This window comes from Hyla sarda, chromosome 9 (genome assembly GCF_029499605.1).
Source record: "Hyla sarda isolate aHylSar1 chromosome 9, aHylSar1.hap1, whole genome shotgun sequence".
NCBI lineage: Eukaryota > Metazoa > Chordata > Amphibia > Anura > Hylidae > Hyla > Hyla sarda.
The window spans coordinates 153,559,436-153,580,016 of NC_079197.1; the positions used below are offsets into that span (position 1 = coordinate 153,559,436).

Genomic DNA, 20,581 nt, shown 5'->3' on the forward strand with positions numbered 1-20,581 from the left:
AATCTTCTAAATTCCCCATTTTGTCTGCAGCATACAAATCCAACTCGAATAAAACCCAACTAAATCTATGAGAAGAGGCTTTACTGCTGTTGCAAAACTACAACTCCCATTCCGATTGGTTTTGTAGTTTTGCAACAGCTGCAAAGCTACAGATTGGGGAAGTCTTTCTTCTATACATTTCATATAAAAAGGGGGGAAAAAAATCATAAGTCTCGTATCTGAATTTATTCTACATCTAAAAATGAAAAATGAAATAGACAAAACTGATAAAAAAAAAAAAAACAGTATATTACACAGCAGAAGTCTTTACAGAATGTTATATACAAACACACAATCCTCTAGGAAGGTCATTCCATTGCCGCCTCATTTTGGTCATTGTACTGCTGCATAGTGGTCTGTGAAAAAACAATAGCAATACAAGAGGTTACGATTAAAAGCCGAAAATTACATGACAAAATGATCCTTTTGTATAAAATGTGATCACTTTCTGCCAAAAACAGCGCCACTTCTGTCCGCAGAGCGTGTCTGGTATTGCAGCTCGGCTCTATTCTCATGAGTGAAGCCGAGCTGCAATACCAGACGCAGCCTGCGACTGGCAATGATGCAGTTTGTTGAAGGAGACGGCAGCCATGTTCTTTCTAGCCTCAAATAAGTCACAAAATTACAGTGGAATTTTTCTTGTTCGGTTAAAAGCAAATGAAACTATAGAACAACAAAACGTATGTCTGACAATATCTCTTGTCTTACAACACCAGTATACTGTCCCATATCAATAACCCCTTATATCCCCATTTCCTTGTGATCGGATACTGCACTACATCTAATGCCTGTGTACCTATGGCCATTATACATTGTATACTATACTGCGTATGTACATGGCAAGAGGACTGCTGCTTCAGCGATTCACACAGGTGCGATCATTGTGTATGGATTTTGTGTTATCCTTTATAAAGGGCTACGCCACTGACCAGCGTTCGGAAGTGAATGTTCCGAACGCTGTTTTCGGCCACGCACCTAGTGACGTCATGGTCTAGCCCCCTCAATGCAAGTCAATGGGACTTCAAAGGAAAACTGTCAGCCAGTTCACCCACACTAAACCCAATACACTGGTTATAGTGTGGGTGAACAGGAGTCCATACATCGGTCACTTACTTTTTTAGGTTTTCTTGCCGCCGAGTTGTCGTCTGCTAAATTCCCTAATTTTGGCCTTCATGTGCGCTCTGAAGGCGGGCCCCCTGCTGGCAGCCCTGCTTTAGGTCGTGGAGGAAGGGGCCTTAGCCCGCCACCCCATGTTCTCATATTGATTATTCCCCTGCGCGCAGCGCTCTGTCTGCAGAGCGCATGCGCTGAAGATTTTACCCAGCTCTCGTGTCCTGATGACGTGAGAGCTGTGCGTGGGGAGAGCGCTCTGCACAATGTAACTGCACATGAGTCGGTCCTTCGCTACACCCGGAAGTACCTCTTTCTGAAGTCTCGCTACTCCCGACTTCCGGATGTAGCGAGGGTCCGGTGCATGCACAGTTAGGTTAGGTTCACACTACGGAATCTCCGGGCAGAAAATTTCCGCCCGGAGATTCCGAGTGCGGCCAGCGCTGACTGAATCAATCGGCGCTAGGACCGTGCGGACACTGCAGTCTCCAATAGACAGCAATGTGTCCTGTGAGTATTTACGCCTGAAGAATGAGCAACGCCATTCTTCAGGCGGAAATTTCCAAGCGGATTTTCCATTCACAAATTCCGCTTCACAAATTCCGAAGTGTGAATTTGTGAACGGAAAACCGTTCACTACACAATACATTTTAGTAAGCGGAAATTCTGCCTGCAATTTCAAAGCGGAATTTCCATAGTGTGAACCTAGCCTTACACAGCACAGATCGCTCTCCTGACGCACAGCCCTCACGTCATCAGGACACGAGAGCTGGGTAAAATCTTCAGGGCATGCGTTCTGCAGACAGAGTGCTGCGCTCAGGGGGAAAATGAATATGCAAAGAAGGGGGGGGGGGGGGGGGATAAGGCATCCTCCTCTGAAACCCAAAGCAAGGCTACCGGGGGGGGACCTGCCTACAGAGCGCACATGAAGGCCAAAATTACAGAACTTTATCGGCCAAAAACTCGGCGGGAAGAAAACCTAAAAAAGTGAGTGACCTGTGTATGGATCCCTGTTCACCCACACTATAACCAAGTGTGTTGGGATTAGTGTGGGTGAACTGACAGTTTTCCTTTAATAAATGTATACGCTCCGTTGAGCTTTTTAAATTGTCTCATTTGTTTCTTGTGGTATAGTCTGTTACATTGGACACTTTCATGTACCCTGATTTTCCTATTTATGGTTGAGCCCCCTACTTCCTGCAGTTGTTATAAATGCCCAAGATGAGAATATTCCTCTAATGTAGATGTGTCCCCGTCCATTCTGGTTACTATACCTCAAATGTGTTGAGAACATGCTGGCAGACATCCATGAGGTCACTGAGTCCTTTCCTGAATGTTTCCACCGCCGGCACTCCATCTGAAAGAAGAGAAATTAGGTCATTTTCCTAGTTGCTTGTAGTAATGGAAATCAGCTGTCCATACACAGACCTTCAGGCAGAGCTGCAGTGTAAAGTATGGAGTACAGACTGTAAGCTGGGAGGGAGCAGAAGCCGAAGCCTCAAAATACAGCATATATAAAAAGGAAATGGATTCCTGAAAACATAAGTAACATGGGATGACTAGCTACAGACTGTCCTAGGAGTAATAAAGGAACTAACTTTAAAAAGGGGTCATTTTTTTAAAATCAACTGATGCCAGTTGATTTAGCTCTCTCTCTCTCTCTCTTTCTAGATCTCTATCTATCTATAATCACCTCTTCCCCAGGCATACCATGCCCGTTGCTGCAACGCCAACGTGACCAAGTTGTAGCATACTTGATGTTGTCATGCTAATTATACGCCCCAAAAATGAATCACTATGTTTAATAGCATGATGTCGGCCATTTTGTGCATGTTCTAAATAGACCACAGTGTATTCTAAAGTTCTCCTATTCAAGTGCCAGTCTGGGAGTAGAATACTTGTTGTCTCTTTAGATATTTATGGCTGTTTAGATAAGACAGAGATTCACACATCTGTGTGAAAGAGACCTCCATGATATTCTTATCTCTCTAATAAATTTGGATGTCTAGGTAGGCTCCAATATGTCTATGAGAATCCAGGTTTTAATTACTTATATGTGTCACACCTATTAAATTATGGCTCAAAACGTCAAGTGTGGAATGTGGGTTTAAGACCAATAAGACCAGTTATTGACAGTTAACCCTTAAAGGAGTAGTCCAGCGCGCACTTTTCTTATTTTATCCGGTCCAGGCTGCAAAAAAAAAAAAAAAAAAAACTTTCTCTTGCCTGTCTACGCGCCCCCGGAGCTCCGGTACAGGTGTTTGATTGCCGGGCTGTTTGCTTCTTACTTCCTGTTTGCCCGGCACGTCACACGGAGCTTCAGCCTATCACCGGCCGCAGCCCGGACAGGATAAAATAAGAAAAGTGCGCGCCGGACTACTCCTTTAATGGTAATGATTCTAGTTGCTTATGCAATAGCACCCCCTAGGGTATGGGTAGTTGACATTACACTGACAGGAAAGGCATTATGGGTGATATGCTCAATGCATTCTGGGTATTATAGTGATGTCATAGTCATTACCATATGTACACGCCCAACCTACATTCATTGGGGAATTCCAATTTAGGAGGGTGTGTCTAACTAATTAAAAAGTCAGGTAAACCAGATGTTAGAGGAGTCGTCTGTGATGTAGAGAACACAAAGACACCTAGAAGACAGACAAGGGAAAAAGAAAGACAAAGGTCTTCTACTGAAAGAGGTCATGGAAACCATGAAAGCCATGCGAGATCCCAGCAAGCCGGACTGATCCCACAGTACCAGACCAATGGCTATCCATGACAATGAGATGGACCGTTAAGTGTTCCTAGGACCAGAGACAAGGTTTTTACATAGACTTGGTAAGACACAAAAATGGTATTCCATTTAATTAAGACCAATTCGGATAATGTGGATGGAATTATACCATTTAGATTGGCGAATAAAATAATAAAATATAATAATGAATTATCTACATATTGAGATTATAGTTTTAGGATATTGTGAGACTTCATTCTACCTGCAGAAGAATCAGCACTCATAATCTATCAAAGCATTAACCCCCTTAAGGACCAAGGAAGTACTGGTACATCCTTGGTCCTGCTCCCGTGATATAATATATCATGGCGGGCCCGGCGTCATAGTGAAGCCGGGACCCGCCGCTAATAGCGCACGGCGCCGCACGCTATTAACCCTTTAGCCACGCGCTCAGAGCTGAGCCGAGCGGCTAAAAGCGAAAGTGAAAGCTGCCGGTTAACTCAGTGGGCTGTTCGGGATAGCCGCGGCAAAATCGCGGCATCCCGAACAGCTTACAGGACAGCGGGAGGGCCCCTACCTGCCTCCTCACTGTCCGATCGCCGAATGACTGCTCAGTGCCTGAGATCCAGGCATGAGCAGTCATGCGGCAGAATCATCGATCACTGGTTTCCTATGAGAAACCAGTGATCAATGATAAAGATCAGTGTGTGCAGTGTTATAGGTCCCTATGGGAGCTATAACACTGCAAAAAAAAAAAAGGGAAAAAAAAAAAGTAAATGAATATCATTTAACCCCTCCCTATTAAGTTTGAATCACCCCCCTTTTCCCATAAAAAAAAAAAGTGTAAATAAAAATAAACATATATGGTATCACCGCGTGCGGAAATGTCCAAATTATAAAAATAGATCATTAATTAAACCGCTCCAAAGTCCAAAATAGTGCATTTTTTGGTCACTTTTTATATCATTTAAAAATGAATAAAAAGCAATCAATAAGTCCTATCAATGCAACAATTGTACCGTTAAAAACTTCAGATCACGGCGCAAACAATGAGCCCTCATATCGCCCCATACACGGAAAAATAAAAAAGTTATTAGGGGTCAGAAGATGACAATTTTAAACATATAAATTTTCCTGCATGTAGTTATGATTTTTTCCAGAAGTACGACAAAATCAAACCTATATAAGTAGGGGATCATTTTAATCATATGGACCTACAGAATAAAGATAAGGTGTCATTTTTACCGAAAAATGTACTACCTAGAAACGGAAGCCCCCTAAAGTTACAAAATGGCGTTTTTTTTTTTCAATTTTGTCGCACGTTTTTTTTTTTCCGTTTCACCGTAGATTTTTGGGCAAAATGACTGACGACATTACAAAGTAGAATTGGTGGCGCAAAAAATAAGCCATCATATGGATTTTTAGGTGCAAAATTGAAAGAGTTATGATTTTTTAAAGGCAAGGAGCAAAAAACGAAAATGCAAAAACGGAAAAAAAAAACGGGCCTTAAGGGGTTAAATAATTGCTTAGACATTGATAGAATTCCTACTTGCCAAACTAAGTGTTATAAGTATATTTCCCACACAGGAAACTTGCTTCAAGATCTTTCTCCTAAAATATAGTCTAGCGAGAGCATAAAACTCTCTTGTCTTAATGTCTTACCAAGATCATGTATAGAAAATAGTCCAGAATGGGGTGGAAGTATATCATAGTTCTTCCATGTTTATATCCTTAGATGAATTTGCCCATTCTTGGAGTCATGTGATTTGTAGTTGGTTAGAAGGGGGCGGGGAGTGTATTTAGCATTCCATATTGATATGTCTATGATTAGATATTGCCCATCTTGATATCATAAGATTTCCTTTGAACACAGTAATATGTAACCTTTTTCTTATACGATATTCCTAACCTAGTAGCTTTTGTTTCATTGTAACAAGTTGCTCACTACTCACGTATTGTTCTATAGGGTCATGTTCACACTACGTAATTCCCCCGCGGAATTCACACTGCGGAATTTCAGCGGCGGACAATTCCGCCCACTTTCAAATACGCAGCGGAAAACCCGCAAAAAAAACGCGCGTGAACGTACCCTAAGGGTATGTTCACACTATGTGATTCCCGTGGAATTCCGCTCACGGAATGGAACTACGTGCAGTGAACATAAACATCAGTGTGAATGGGTTACCCCGAGACCCGTTCACACTGCGGAATTGCTGATATTGTTCCGCGCAAAGAAAGAACATGTTCGTTCTTTGCGCGGAAGTCCGGGAGCACTGCATAGCAGTCAATGGTAACGGCGCAGTGCTCCGCCGCGGCTGGCTGCCAGTCTGAATCACACTGTAGTGTGAACATACCCTATGTAGTCAATTAACAATCTTTTAATATTTACTAATATATCTAATTGATATTCATTTGCATATATCATTGTGTTTATTACTCATTTATGTTTATAATGTTATAACCAATAAATCTGCATACTTTTATAATACCTGTGTATTATTGTATATTGCAAAATTACATCCTTAACGACGCAGGGTTTTTCCGTTTTTGCATTTTCATTTTTTCCTCATTACCTTCTAAAAATCATAACGCTTTAAATTTTGCACATAAAATTCCATATTATGGCTTATTTTTTACGCCACCAATTCTACTTTGCAGTGACATTAGTCATTTTACCCAAAAATCCACGGCGAAACGGAAATAAAATTCATTGTGCGACAAAATTGAAGAAAAAATTTCATTTTGTAACTTTTGGGGGCTTCCGTTTCTACGCAGTGCATTTTTTGGTCAAAATGACACCTTATGTTTATTCTGTAGGTCCATACGGTTAAAATGATACCCTACTTATATAGGTTTGATTTTGTCGCACTTCTGAAAAAAATCATAATTACATGCAGGAAAATGTATACGTTAAAAATTCTCATTTTCTGACCCCTATAACTTTTTTGCTTTTCCTCATACGGGCCGGTATGAGGGCTCATTTTTTGTGCCGTAATCTGAAGCTTTTATTCGGTACCATTTGTATTGATCGGACTTTTTGATCGCTTTTTATTCATTTTTTCATTCTATAAAAAGTGACCAAAAATACGCTATTTTGGACTTTGGAATTTTTTTGCGCGTACGCCATTGACCGTGTGGTTTAACTAACTATATATTTTTATAATTCGGACATTTCCGCATGTGGCGATATCACATGTGTATTTTTAATTACACTTTTTTTTTATGGGAAAAGGAGGGTGATTCAAACTTTTATTAGGGAAGGGGTTAAATGATCTTTATTCACTTTTTTTTTTTGCAGTGTTATAGCTCCCATAGGGACCTATAACACTGCATACGCTGATCTTTTACACTGATCCCTGCAAAGCCATAGCTTTGCATGGATCAGTGTTATAGGCAGTCAATTGCTCAAGCCTGTATCTCAGGCTTGGAGCAATCAACTGCCGATCGGACGCGACGGAGCAAGGTAAGGGGACCTCCGCTCGTACACTAGCTGATCAGGACATCACGATTTTATCGCGATAGACTGACTGAGCTCCCAGCTAGCTTACACTTTCATTTTAAATGCGGCGATCAACTTTAATTGCCGCGTCTCAAGGGTTAATAGTGCGCGGCACAACAATCGGTGCTGCACGCTATTAGCCCAGGGTGCCGGCTATCATTAGCCACCGGGACCGACCCGGTATGACGCGTGGTCACGGCGTGACCCCGTTTTAAATACCGAGATTGGGCGTAGGGCGTACAGGTACGCCCTGCGTCCTTACAGGGGTATTCCAGGAAAAAACGTTTTTTTTATATATCAACTGGCTCCAGAAAGTTAAGATTTGTAAATTACTTCTATTAAAAAATCTTAATCCTTTCAATAATTATCAGCTGCTGAAGTTCAGTTGTTCTTTTCTGTGTGGCAAAGGTGCTCTCTGCTGACATCTCTGCTCGTCTCGGGAACTGCACAGAGTAGAAGAGGTTTGCTATGGGGATTTGCTTCTAAACTGGGCGGCTCCCGAGACACGTGGCATCAGAGAGCACTTAGACAGAAAAGAACAACTCAACTTCAGCAGCTCATAAGTACTGAAAGGATTAAGATTTTTTAATAGAAGTAATTTACAAATCTGTTTAACTTTCTGGAGCCAGTTGATATATAAAAAAAGAGTTTTTTCCTGGATAACCCCTTTAAGAGGTTAAGCGTTAATGTCATCCAGTCATAAAAAGAACTTGTTGATATCTGAGGAAATAGTCAGACTTAGGTGTGAATTGTATTGATTGGCATTGTCTACAATTCACCAGGTCATAATTTGGATATTTTTCATGATTTTAAAAAATTTTCATTTTTCATAATTAATATTTTTATTACCATAATTCGTAATTGAGTTATTACCGCAGGACGTGTGCTCTAAAACTCATGACCTTTCTCTAGAACAGTGTTTTCCCGAACAGTGTGCCTCCAGCTGTTGCAAAACTACAACTCCCAGCATGCCCTATCCGGGCATGCTGGGAATTGTAGTTTTGCAACAGCTGAAGACACACTTTTCGGGAAACACCTTTCTAGAACCAGAGTATGTATCTTTTTTCCAGTGGAAGAGCGGATGCCTCCCAGCACTAGTGAAAACTAAGCCTCCTATAAAACCTGGTGATCTGGAGACCCTACATATACCGTATATCCCGGCGTATAAGACAACTTTTTAACCCCAAATTTTCTTCTGAAAAGTCGGGGGTCGTCTTATACGCCGGGTATTGGGGTCCGGCATAGGAATACTTATGATTATCTTCCCGGCTCCTGTGTCCGGCTGCAGGCGGGGGCCGGCCAGAGCATGTACAAACTAATAACTGCACAGTATACTTAAAAACCAGGGTGCCTCCTGCTGTTGTGAAACTACAACTCCCAGCATGCCCGGACCGGCAAAGGCTGTCCGGGCATGCTGACAGTTGTAGTTTCACAACAGCTGGAGGCGCCTGGTTTTTAGTATACATGAATTTGTTTTTACATGCTCTGGCCGGACCCCGCCAACAGCCGCACATAGGTATTTCTATGCCGGACATCCCTGTGTCCCGAAAAATCTTTTCGGAACAAAAGGATGTCCGCGGGTCACTTACCATTCCCCGACCACCACGCGTCCTCCTCCGGTCCTCCTGCGGTCTTCCTCCGATCCTTCTGCGCTTCTCCACCTCTCTATGGTTGTCAGTGACGTCCCGTGCGTACAACCATAGAGGCGCAGGAGGACGAGAGCTGGCCGGGGCCTGGTAAGGTGACCGGCGGCGCGTCATCTACAGTGTTCCGGTCACCGCTCCTCCGGTCCCAGGACTGCTGCTATGGTCCATAGGCCATAGCAGTAGATTGTGGACCCCGGGCCGGAGGAGCGGTGACCGGAACACTGTGGGGCAGTACACAGACACTCTATATGGCGGGAAGTTGTATGTGGGGGGGGGAAGCTGCCGACCTAATGTGGGGGGGGGGGGGGAGCTGCGACCTAATGTGGGGGGGGGGAGGGGGAGCTGCCGACCTAATGTGGGGGGGGGGGGGGTGGAGCTGCCGACCTAATGTGGGGGGGGGGGGGAGCTGCCGACCTAATGTGGGGGGGGGGGGGGAGCTGCCGACCTAATGTGGGGGGGGAGCTGGCGACCTAATGTGGGGGGGGGGGGGGGGAGCTGGCGACCTAATGTGGGGGGGGGGGGGGTGGGAGCTGCCGACCTAATGTGGGGGGGGGGGGGGGGGGAGCTGCCGACCTAATGTGGGGGGGGGGGGGGGGGGAGCTGCCGACCTAATGTGGGGGGGGGGGGGGGGGAGGAGCTGCCGACCTAATGTGGGGGGGGGGGGGAGCTGCCGACCTAATGTGGGGGGGGGGGGAGCTGCCGACCTAATGTGGGGGGGGGGGGGGGAGCTGCCGACCTAATGTGGGGGGGGGAGCTGCCGACCTAATGTGGGGGGGGGAGCTGCCGACCTAATGTGGGGGGGGGAGCTGCCGACCTAATGTGGGGGGGGGAGCTGCCTGACCCTAATGTGGGGGGGGGGAGCTGCCGACCTAATGTGGGGGGGGGAGCTGCCGACCTAATGTGGGGGGGGAGCTGCCGACCTAATGGGGGGGGGGAGCTGCGACCTAATGTGGGGGGGGGGGGGGAGCTGCCGACCTAATGTGGGGGGGGGGGGAGCTGCCGACCTAATGTGGGGGGGGGGGGGAGCTGCCGACCTAATGTGGGGGGGGGGGAGCTGCCGACCTAATGTGGGGGGGGGGGGAGCTGCCGACCTAATGTGGGGGGGGGGGGAGCTGCCGACCTAATGTGGGGGGGGGAGCTGCCGACCTAATGTGGGGGGGGGGGGAGCTGCCGACCTAATGTGGGGGGGGGGGAGCTGCCGACCTAATGTGGGGGGGGGGGGGGAGCTGCCGACCTAATGTGGGAGAACTATACTGCCTACTTAATATGGGGGGGGGAACTACAAGGTACTGTAACATCACGGTAGGAGGGGTAGTCTTATACGGCTAGTATATCCCAAATTCTATATTTTAACTGTAAAAGTTGGGGGTCGTCTTATATGCCGGCATATACGGTATATATACGTACTTCGCGTCTGGATGCGAAAATTGATTTTGGTCTCAGAAGGATGCGTGATACTGTATCCACAAAACTCCACTTCTGGCTGTGGATAAAAAGAATAGACAAGCAATATAGACTGGATTAAAGAAATATAAACGAAAAGAGGTACTTGTGCAAATTCACACATCTAACGATATTTTATATATACCGTATTTATCGGCGTATAACACACACTTTTTAGGCTAAAATTTTTAGCCCTAAAGTCTATGTGCGTGTTATACGCCGATACACCCCCAGGAAAGGCAGGGGGAGAGAGGCCGTCGCTGCCCGCTTCTCTCCCCCTGCCTTCCCTGGGTTCTAGAGCGCTGCTGCCGGCCCTTCTCTCCCCCCTGGCTATCAGCGCCGCTGCCCGTTCTGTCCCCCCGACTATCGTATCGGCGCCGATAGCCAGGGGGAGAGAAGGGGCAGCGGCACCCATTGCCGGCGCCGCTGCCCCGTTGCCTCCCCCCATCCCCGGTGGCAATAATTACCTGGGTTGGGTCCGCGCTGCTGCAGGCCTCCGGCGTGCGTCCCCTTCGTCGTTGCTATGCGCTGCATGGCGCTGGCACATGACGTCAGTGCGCCGCGCCGTGCATAGCAACGACACAGGGGACGCACGCCGGAGGCCTGCAGTCAGCGCGGACCCGACCCAGGTAATTATGCCACCGGGGATGTGGGGAAGGCAACGGGGGCAGCGGCGCCGGCAATGGGTGCCGCTGCCCCCTTCTCTCCCCCTGGCTGTCGGCGCCGGGCAATGGGGCTGCCGGCACCGATAGTCAGGGGACAGAATGGGCAGCGGCGCCGATAGCCAGGGGGAGAGAAGGGCAGGCAGCAGCGCTCCAGACGCCCCCCAGGAAAGGCAGGGGGAGAGAAGCGGACAGCGACGGCCTCTCTCCCCCTGCCTTTCCTGGGGGTGTATCGGGGTATACACACGCACACACGCCCATTTTACCATGGATATTTGGGTAAAAAAACTTTTTTTACCCAAATATCCTTGGTAAAATGAGGGTGCGTGTTATAGGCCGGTGCGTGGTATACCCCGATAAATACGGTACTTAAAATAAAACTATCGGTTTGGAATCATGTGCTTAGTTTGTGCTACACATGTTTCTAAAACTAGAGAGCAATTCATCATTAGTCGAATGCGTTGTGTATTTTATGGCCTGTGCACAAAAAATGTTGTTTATTTATTTTTATTTTTTTATTTCAACTGGCTCCAGAAAGTTAAAAGGATACTCGGTGGAAAACATTTTTTTTTTTTTTTAATCAACTGGTACCAGAAAGTTAAACAGATTTGTAAATGACTTCTATAAAAATCTTAATCCTTCCAGTACTTTTTAGCAGCTGTATGCTACAGAGGAAATTGTTTTCTTTTTGAATTTATTTTTTGTCTTGTCCACAGAGCTCTCTGCTGACACCTCTGTCCGTGTCAGGAACTGTCCAGAGCAGGAGAAAATCCTCATTGCAAACATATGCTGTTCTTGACAGTTCCGGACACGGACAGAGGTGTCAGCAGAGAGCACTGTGAAGAAAAAAAACAAAAAACTAAATTCAAAAAGAAAAGAATTTCCTCTGTAGCATACAGCTGCTAAAAAGTGCTGGAAGAGTAAAGATTTTTTAATAGAAGTCATTTACAAATCTGTTTAACTTTCTGACACGAGTTGATTGAAAAAAAAAAAAATTAAAATTTCCACCGGAGTACCCCTTTAAACAGATTTGTAAATTACTTCTATTAAAAATGTTTAATCCTTCCAGTAGTTATCAGCTACTGAAGTTGAGTTTTTTTTTCTTCCTTCCGACAATCGTGCTCTCTGCCGACACCTCTGCTTGTCTCAGGAACTGTCTAGAGTAGGAACAAATCCCCATAGCAAAGCTCTAATGCTTCGGACAGTTCCTGAGACAAGCAGATGTGTCAGCAGAGCACTGTTGTCAGAAAGAAAAGAACAACTCAACTTCAGCAGCTGATAACTACTGGAAGGATTAAGTTTTTTTATAGAAGCAATTTACAAATCTGTAACTTTCTGGAGCAAGTTGATTATATAGTTTTTTTCCTGGAATACCCCTTTAATAAAGCATGCTAGGAGTTGTAGTTCTGCAACAAAGGAGGCACAAAAAATGCAAATGTGGGAATACAGCCTTAGATTGAAACAGGTATTAGTGTAAAAATACTTCAGGGATCCAGCATCAGTTGTAGATCACTCACTTCTTCATGACCATGTAGCGCAGAGAATTCCCCAACGTGTGATCTTCTTCGTGCAACACGAACGTCACACAGGACTCATCGGACCCACTAGCCTGGACCTAATAGAAAAAAATAAAAAGAATGTATTTCCTATTAACAGTGTTTTGCCGGACTTCATAAATATGCTACTTTCTGGCGCCACCTAGTGACCAATGTGTCTGTGTTCACTGTTTAAAGGGGTACTCCAGTGGAAATTTTATTTTTATTTTATTTTTATTTTTTTTTAATCAACTGGTGCCAGAAAGTTAAACAGATCTGTAAATTACTTCTATTAAACAAATTTGAATCCTTCCAGTACTTCTCAGCTGCTGTATACTACAGAGGAAATTATTTTCTTTTTGGATTTCCTTTCATTCTGACCACAGTGCTCTCTGCTGACACCTCTGTCCATTTTAGGAACTGTCCAGAGCAGGAGAAAATCCCCACAGCAAACATATGCTGCTCTGGTCAGTTCCTAAAATTGACAGAGGTGTCGGCAAAGAGCACTGTGGTCAGACAGAAAAGAAATCCAAAGAGAAAATAATTTCCTCTGTAGTATACAGCCGCTAAAGTACTGGAAGGATTAAGATTTTTTTAATAGAAGTCATTTACAAATCTGTTTAACTTTCTGGCACCAGTTGATTTAAAAAAATAAAATAAAATAAAAAGTTTTCCACTGGGAGTACCCCTTTAAAAAAGGAAAATGGTCACCCGTTTGTTGTGTCCCAGTACCGCATTTCATACGGTACTTATTTATCTATGGGTCCCCGTAGCCAGAGTCCCTAGGATTTAGTAATCTTTGTTAGTCAGTCCGCCCCTAGTCGCCTCTATTATAGTATATAGATTTCTAATTTGTCCATAGAATAATGTATATAGTATTATTTCTGTATATAAATGGTTAACTACCTGTTTCTATTAGCGTTGCAGGACCTGCGGGTCATGTGACAAGGTGAACTCTATGGTTGCAGCTTAAGGACCTTTGGAGGCCCTCTTACGTCAGTAATCCCATCACACCATGTACTGGTGAATGGCAGACGTTCGGACCAATCAGAATCGCCACGCCCCCTGCCCATATAAGGGAGCGGCGGCCATCTTCTCGCTCTTATCTCCTAGCTCTTGATGAGAGAAGACCTATATCGTAGTTATCGCAGTGAGTAAGGCTTGAGCCTTGCGGCAACGGCTGAATAATCTAAATTATAGAGTGTGTCATCCCCTAAGCACTCTGCCGTATCACCGGACCCAATATTTCCCCTAAATTCGGACGGATCTGCACATCATTCCCTAAATTCAGAGACTATAAATTTAATGCAAGGTCCGCAACTTCTGCCAGTCGCTAAGCAACCTAAGAACTGTTATATGAGACTGTTACTACGCATTGGATATTGCAAGCGCTGCAGTAAAGTTATTCAAGTTCAAGTTAAATCTGCTTGTGGATCTTCAGTTATTTCATGCACCTATCGCTTCTGGGAAGGGCGGCGATAGGCCGGAACATAGATTCAGCATACCAGCCCTCACCCTGGCGTCACGAGTGACCAGGTTAATATTAACCCCTCATATCAACATCATACCATCCCTACCATACACCCCCAAAGGGCTACCACACGTTCACCCACACTAAACCAATACACCGGGTTATAGTGCGGGTGAACAGGAGACCGATGCGGGGTCTCTGACTTATATACATACCTGCAGTCCGGCGCCCGGTCACTCTGAAGGTCCTCTTCTGTCTTTGCTGAATTGCGCGCTGAAGGCGGGCCTGCCGGCTATATCTGAATATTCATGGTCGCTGGTCACGTGAGCGCTCAGTAGGCACCAGCACTAACATTACCAGTAACCATGAATATTAAAATCCAGCCGGTAGGCCCGCCTTCAGCGTGCAATTCAGCGAAGACAGAAGAGAACCTTCAGAGGGACAGGGCGCCGGACTGCAGGTAGGTATATAAGTCAGAGAACCCGCATCGGTCTCCTGTTCACCCGCACTATAACCCGGTGTAATAGGTTTAGTGTGGGTGAACAGGTGAGTTTTCATTTAAAGAAGCACACCACTTATTTTTTTGCTCATATCACACTCCCCATCGCTAGTCATACAGTGCCATCTGCTTCATTCCAGCACAGCGGCATCAGTGTGTTCCATTACTTTCATCGGGTCATGTGATCGCTAGTCGGACCCACATCAAATCAGTGTTTTGTGTGTCAGGGAAAGTGGTCAGCTGACTTCCTGCGAACTACAAGATGGCATCATTACCTTTAAGATCCCTCCCTGCTAGCTCTCGGATCTATCTGTATACTGCTGCTGCTATCTCTATGGGATCAGGATATATAGTAGTTATACACCTGCCCTCCATGCTCTATCTGTATATTGCTGCTGTCTCTATAGGATCAGGACATATATCGTAGATATAACCCCTTCAGGTCCATCTGTATACTGCTGCATCTCAATGGGTTCAGGATATATAGTAGTTATACCCCTTCCCCACCAGCTCCATCTGTATACTGCTGCTTCTCTCTATGGGTACAGGATAGATAATAGTTAGACTTCCCTCTCCAGCTCTATCTATATACATACAATCAATATGGCTGAAAGTCACATGAGCTTAAAGAGGTAAGTACAGGGCATACACAAGAACCTCTACATTATTCTGTAATAATAGCCTATAAGCAAAAAATAATCATCCCCAGAGGGCATCTTTAATGTGTACAAAACTATATGGAGCAGTTCCTTAAATGACAATTCTCTATTCAGGAGTACAGCAATGTTCCCCAACCTGTGGCTCTCCAGCTGTTGCAAAACTACAACTCCAAGCATGTTGTAGTTTTGCAGCAGCTGGAGAGCCACAGGTTCGGGAACACAAGGGTGCAAATATAGGGACATACTAAAAGGAATGCCCATAGAGAATAATGGAAATGTAATATTTGAATTAGAGACAAAACTATTTGACATATCTATTAAATCTTTATCAGACATACTCTCTAAACTCAGGGACATTGTTCTATATTCAAGTTAAAAGGAATTATCACTGTTTTCTGCAGAATGACAAAATGGAATGCCCATAGACTATAATGGGAAGTAAAATCTGAGCTCATTTCCACATAAATCGGTGTTATTTAGGAAATTAAACTTTACCACAAGGGTTCCCCAGGTAGAGTATCATATTGTAAAATGAAAGTTACCTGGGATTATAGCTGTTTATTATAGAATGCAAAAGGTGAATGCCGAAATGGAATGCCCATAGACGATAATAGAAAGTAAAATGTGATGTGGAGTCTGAACCATTAAACATATCAAATTAAACTTTACCGCAAGTTTTTCCCAGGAAGAGTAGAACATTGTAAAATAGAAATGACCTGGGATTGTAGCTGTTTTCTATAGGATGCAAAGGTGAATGACAATATGGAATCCCCATAGACTATAATGGGAAGCAAAATATGATGTGGAGTCTGAAACATTTAACATATCAAATAAATCTTTAGTAGGCATATTCTTCATATTCAATTGGATTGTTTAAAAAAAAGAATGAGTGGGATTATAATTGGTTTCTATGAAATGACAAGGGGAATGACAAAATGGAATGCCATAGACTATAATGGGAAGTAACATATGAGCTCATTTGCACGTAAATCTGTTATTTAGGAAATTCAACCTTTACAGCAAGTATTCCTCGGGTAGAGTAGCTCATTGTAAAATGAAAATTACCTGGGATTATAGTTGTAGGAGAATGGTAGAATAGAATGCCCATGGACTATAATGGGAAGCAAAATGTGATTTGAAGGGGAGTTAAAGTTTATTTTGTACATTTTTGCAGCCCGGGCACAGGAATATGTAGTACAGTACAGAGTTCCAGTGCCGGCGGCCCGCAACTCATAGGAGGACGAGAAGAGCAGCGCTTGCGGGTGACGTATGATTAGTTCCCCGATATGGAGGACAGCGCAGCGCTGGGCTGATAATTTATTTGGGGAGGGGAGGGGGAGAGAAGCAGAACAGCGCCCGCGGGTCACATGTGATTAGTTCCCCCATGTGGTATGAACATGCAAATGAGCTCATGTGTTACTTCCCATTATAGTCTATGGGCATTCCATTTTGCCATTCACCTTTGCATTCTACAATAAACAGCTACAATCCCAGGTAATTTTCATTTTACAATGTGCTACTCTACCTGGGAAACACCTGCCGTAAAGTTTAACCCTTTAAGGACCAAGTCCATTTTCACCTTAAGGACCAGGCCAATTTTATTTTTGCATTTTCGTTTTTTCCTCCTCGCCTTCTAAAAATCGTAACTCTTATATAAGTTATCCACAGACTAGTATGAGGGCTTGTTTTTTGCGCAACCAATTGTCCTGCGTAATGACATCACCCATTTTACCATAAAATGTATGGCGCAACAAAAAAAAAATACTATTTGTGTGCGGAAATTAAAAAGAAAACCGCAATTTTGCTAATTTTGGAAGGTTTAGTTTTCACGGCGTATAATTTTCGGTAAAAATGATGCGTTCTTTATTCTGATGGTCAATACGATTAAAATGATACTCATGATTATATACTTTTCTATTATTGTTGCGCTAAAAAAAAAAAAAAAATAAAAAAAAAAAAAAAATCCCACTTTTTAACCAAACTAGTATGTTTAAAATCCCTCTATTTTGACAACCTGTTACTTTTTCATTTTTCCGTATAAACAGAGGTATAAGGGCTCATTTTTTGTGCCATGATGTGTACTTTTTACTGATACCATGTTTGTGTATATAAAACCTTTATACATTTTTTAAATAAAACGTGACAAAAAAGCAGCAAATTTTTTTTTTTTTACATTCACGCCGTTCACCGTATGGGATCAATAACATATTTTAATAGTTCAGACATTTATGCATGCGGCGATACCAAATATGTGTATTAATTATTATTATTTTATTTATTTTTAAAACTAAGGGGGTAAAACGGGAAAAAAATGACTTTTTACATTTTTATTCGGGAGGGGATTTTCAATTTTTTTTTTTAACTTACATTTTTACACTTTTTATGCCCCCATAGGGGACTATCTATAGCAATCCTTTGATTGCTAATACTGTTCAGTGCTATGCATAGGGCACAGCACTGATCAGTGTTCAGTGATATTCTGCTCTGGTCTACTCGATCTCAGACCAGAGCAGAAGACCCCGGGAGACGACATAAGCCAGGTGAGGGGACCTCCGGCTGCCATGCTGGATGATCGGATCCCTGCGGCAGCGCTGCTGGCGATCCGATCATCCATTTAAAGTACCACACTGCCGCAGATGCCGTGATCTGTATTGATCACGGCATCTGAGGGGTTAATGGCGGACATCCATGCAATCGCGGATGTTCGCCACTACCGGCGGGTCCCTGGCTAATAGCAGCAGGACCTGCCGCGCATGACGCAAGCACCGGTCCGGTGCTCTCGGTCATGGCAGAGCGTAAATGTATGCCATGGTGCGTTAAGTACCACAACACCACGACGTACATTTACGTCCATTGCCGTTAAGGGGTTAATTTACCAAATAAAGATTTAAATGCAAATGTGTTCATATTTTCCTTCCCATTATAGTCTATGGGAATTCCAGTGTGTCATTCTCCTTGTCTTTTCATAGAAACCAATTAAAATCCCACTAAATCTCAATTTTTAATAATCCCACTGAATATGAAGAGTACGTCTGCTAAATATTTATTGGATATGTTAAATGGTTCAGACTCCACATCAAATTTAGCTTCCCATTATAGTCTATGGGCATTCCATTTCGGCATTCACCTTTGCATTTTCTATAATAAACAGCTATAATCCCAGGTAACTTTCATTTTACAATGTGCTACTCTACCTGGGGAACCCTTGTGGTAAAGGTTAAAGGGGTATTATATATATATATATATATATATATATATATATATATATATATATATATATATATCTCAACTGGCTCCAGAAAGTTAAACAGATTTGTAAATTACTTCTATTAAAAAAATCTTAATCCTTTCAGTACTTATGAGCTTCTGAAGATAAGGTTGTTCTTTTCTGTCAAAGTGCTCTATTATGACACGTCTCTATTATGAACCGCCCAGTTTAGAAGAGGTTTGCTATGGGGATTTGCTTCTAAACTGGGCGGTTCCCGACACACGTGTCATCAGAGAGCACTTAGACAGAAAAGAACAACCTTAACTTCAGAAGCTCATAAGTACTGAAGGGATTAAGATTTTTTTTTATAGAAGTAATTTACAAATCTGTTTAACTTTCTGGAGCCAGTTGATAAATAAAAATAAAAAAAAGTTTTTTTTCCTGGAATACCCCTTTAATTTCCTAAATAACACCGATTTATGTGGAAATGAGCTCAGATTTTACTTCCCATTATAGTCTATGGGCATTCCATTTTGTCATTCTGCAGAAAACAGTGATAATTCCTTTTAACTTGAATATAGAACAATGTCCCTGAGTTTAGAGAGTATGTCTGATAAAGATTTAATAGATATGTCAAATAGTTTTGTCTCTAATTCAAATATTACATTTCCATTATTCTCTATGGGCATTCCACTTTGTCATTACTTAGTATGTCCTCAAATGCGCATGCGCAGACCTGTCCAGACTCCCATATGTGTGGATCTACCACGAACTACAGCTACTCTCCGTCCAGTTACTTCACATTGAAAGCCCCCATAGAAGAGACAGGGGACGTGATTCTTTGTAAGCAAGCAGAGTTAGGTCGTTATATCCCCGCCATACCATCTCCAGCACCGGCTTCTTCTCGGCTCCCGCAGCAGCCATGCTGTCTATAATCCGCGTCCCCTTCTCAGTACGTCATCATAATGGGCGCGCGGTGATGACGTGTACAGACCAGGGGGCTGACGGGAGTTGTAGTTGTGCGCGACGCAGTCAGGTGACTGACAGTTTAGGAAGGTATTGCTGGTTGTATGCGGGTGGTAATTGTACGTACTGTGACTATTGCAGTATTTCCCAAACAGGGTGCCTCCAGCTGTTGCAAAACTACAACTCCCAGCATGCCCGGACAGCCGAAGGCTGTCCGGGCATGCTGGGAGTTGTAGTTTTGCAACAGCTGGAGGCTCCCTGGTTGGGAAACACTGACCTATAGTGATACAGACCTACAGAACTCACTGATCATTTCTCTGGGTTGTTTAACCCTTATTAAAAAAAAATAATAATTTTCGCACGAAATTTGCGCGAAAATGAATGCGGAATTCTGTGCGGAAAATAGGAGGAAACTGTTTTTTTTGTTTTGTTTTTGCTGGACTACAATCACCAATTGGAATTTCCCTTTTTATTTATTTATTTTAATTTTTTTTTTCGTGCAGAATTTCCACGCGAATTTCACGCAAATTCCTTGTGGAATCGATTTGAAGCAGATTTTTTTTTTTTTTACCATTGACTTCAATGGACTTCTGCTCGCGTATGCCGCAAGAAGAATGAACATGTTCTTTCCTCTAGCGGTACGGAATTCCGCGAGCGGAATTTACGCAGTGTGAACAGTGCAGAGTAAAATACATTGAAGTCAATGGCAAAGCAGAGGTTAATTATTTCTACACGGAGACTTCAAGGTGAATTACTCGAGTACATTCCTCTCGAATTTCTCAGTGTGAATGCACCCTAAGGGTACGATCACACGCGTGGATTTTTTTGCGGGTTTTCCGCTGCATATTTGAAAGGGGGCGGGCTCTTCTCGGCTGTCCGCAGCAGATTTTCCGCTGCGGAATTTATGCTGCGGAAAATCCGCCACAGTCCCTACTGACTTCAATGGGGCTTGGGGCGGATTTTCCGCAGCGGAAAATCTGCTGCGGACAGCCGAGAAGAGCCCGCCCCCTTTCATTTTTACAGACCCATATGACGGCTTTTTCTTTATGCGCCACCAGTAGTACTTTGTAATGACATCACTCATTGTTTTCCATAAAATATGCTGCAAAA

The 20,581-nt window shown here is 43.7% G+C and overlaps 1 protein-coding gene across 1 annotated transcript; it reads right to left on the reverse strand.

The window, feature by feature from the left end:
- LOC130291277 (DNA-directed RNA polymerases I and III subunit RPAC2-like) lies at positions 1-19,513 on the reverse strand. The gene is made up of 6 exons (XM_056539858.1): positions 19,388-19,513; positions 12,651-12,748; position 10,641; positions 10,436-10,511; positions 2,424-2,506; positions 1-395 (listed from the first exon to the last, which is right to left on the reverse strand). The coding sequence occupies exons 1-6, from the start codon at positions 19,427-19,429 to the stop codon at positions 348-350; spliced, it is 348 nt and encodes a 115-aa protein (XP_056395833.1). The 5' UTR covers positions 19,430-19,513; the 3' UTR covers positions 1-347.
- Positions 19,514-20,581: the final 1,068 nt, after the last annotated feature.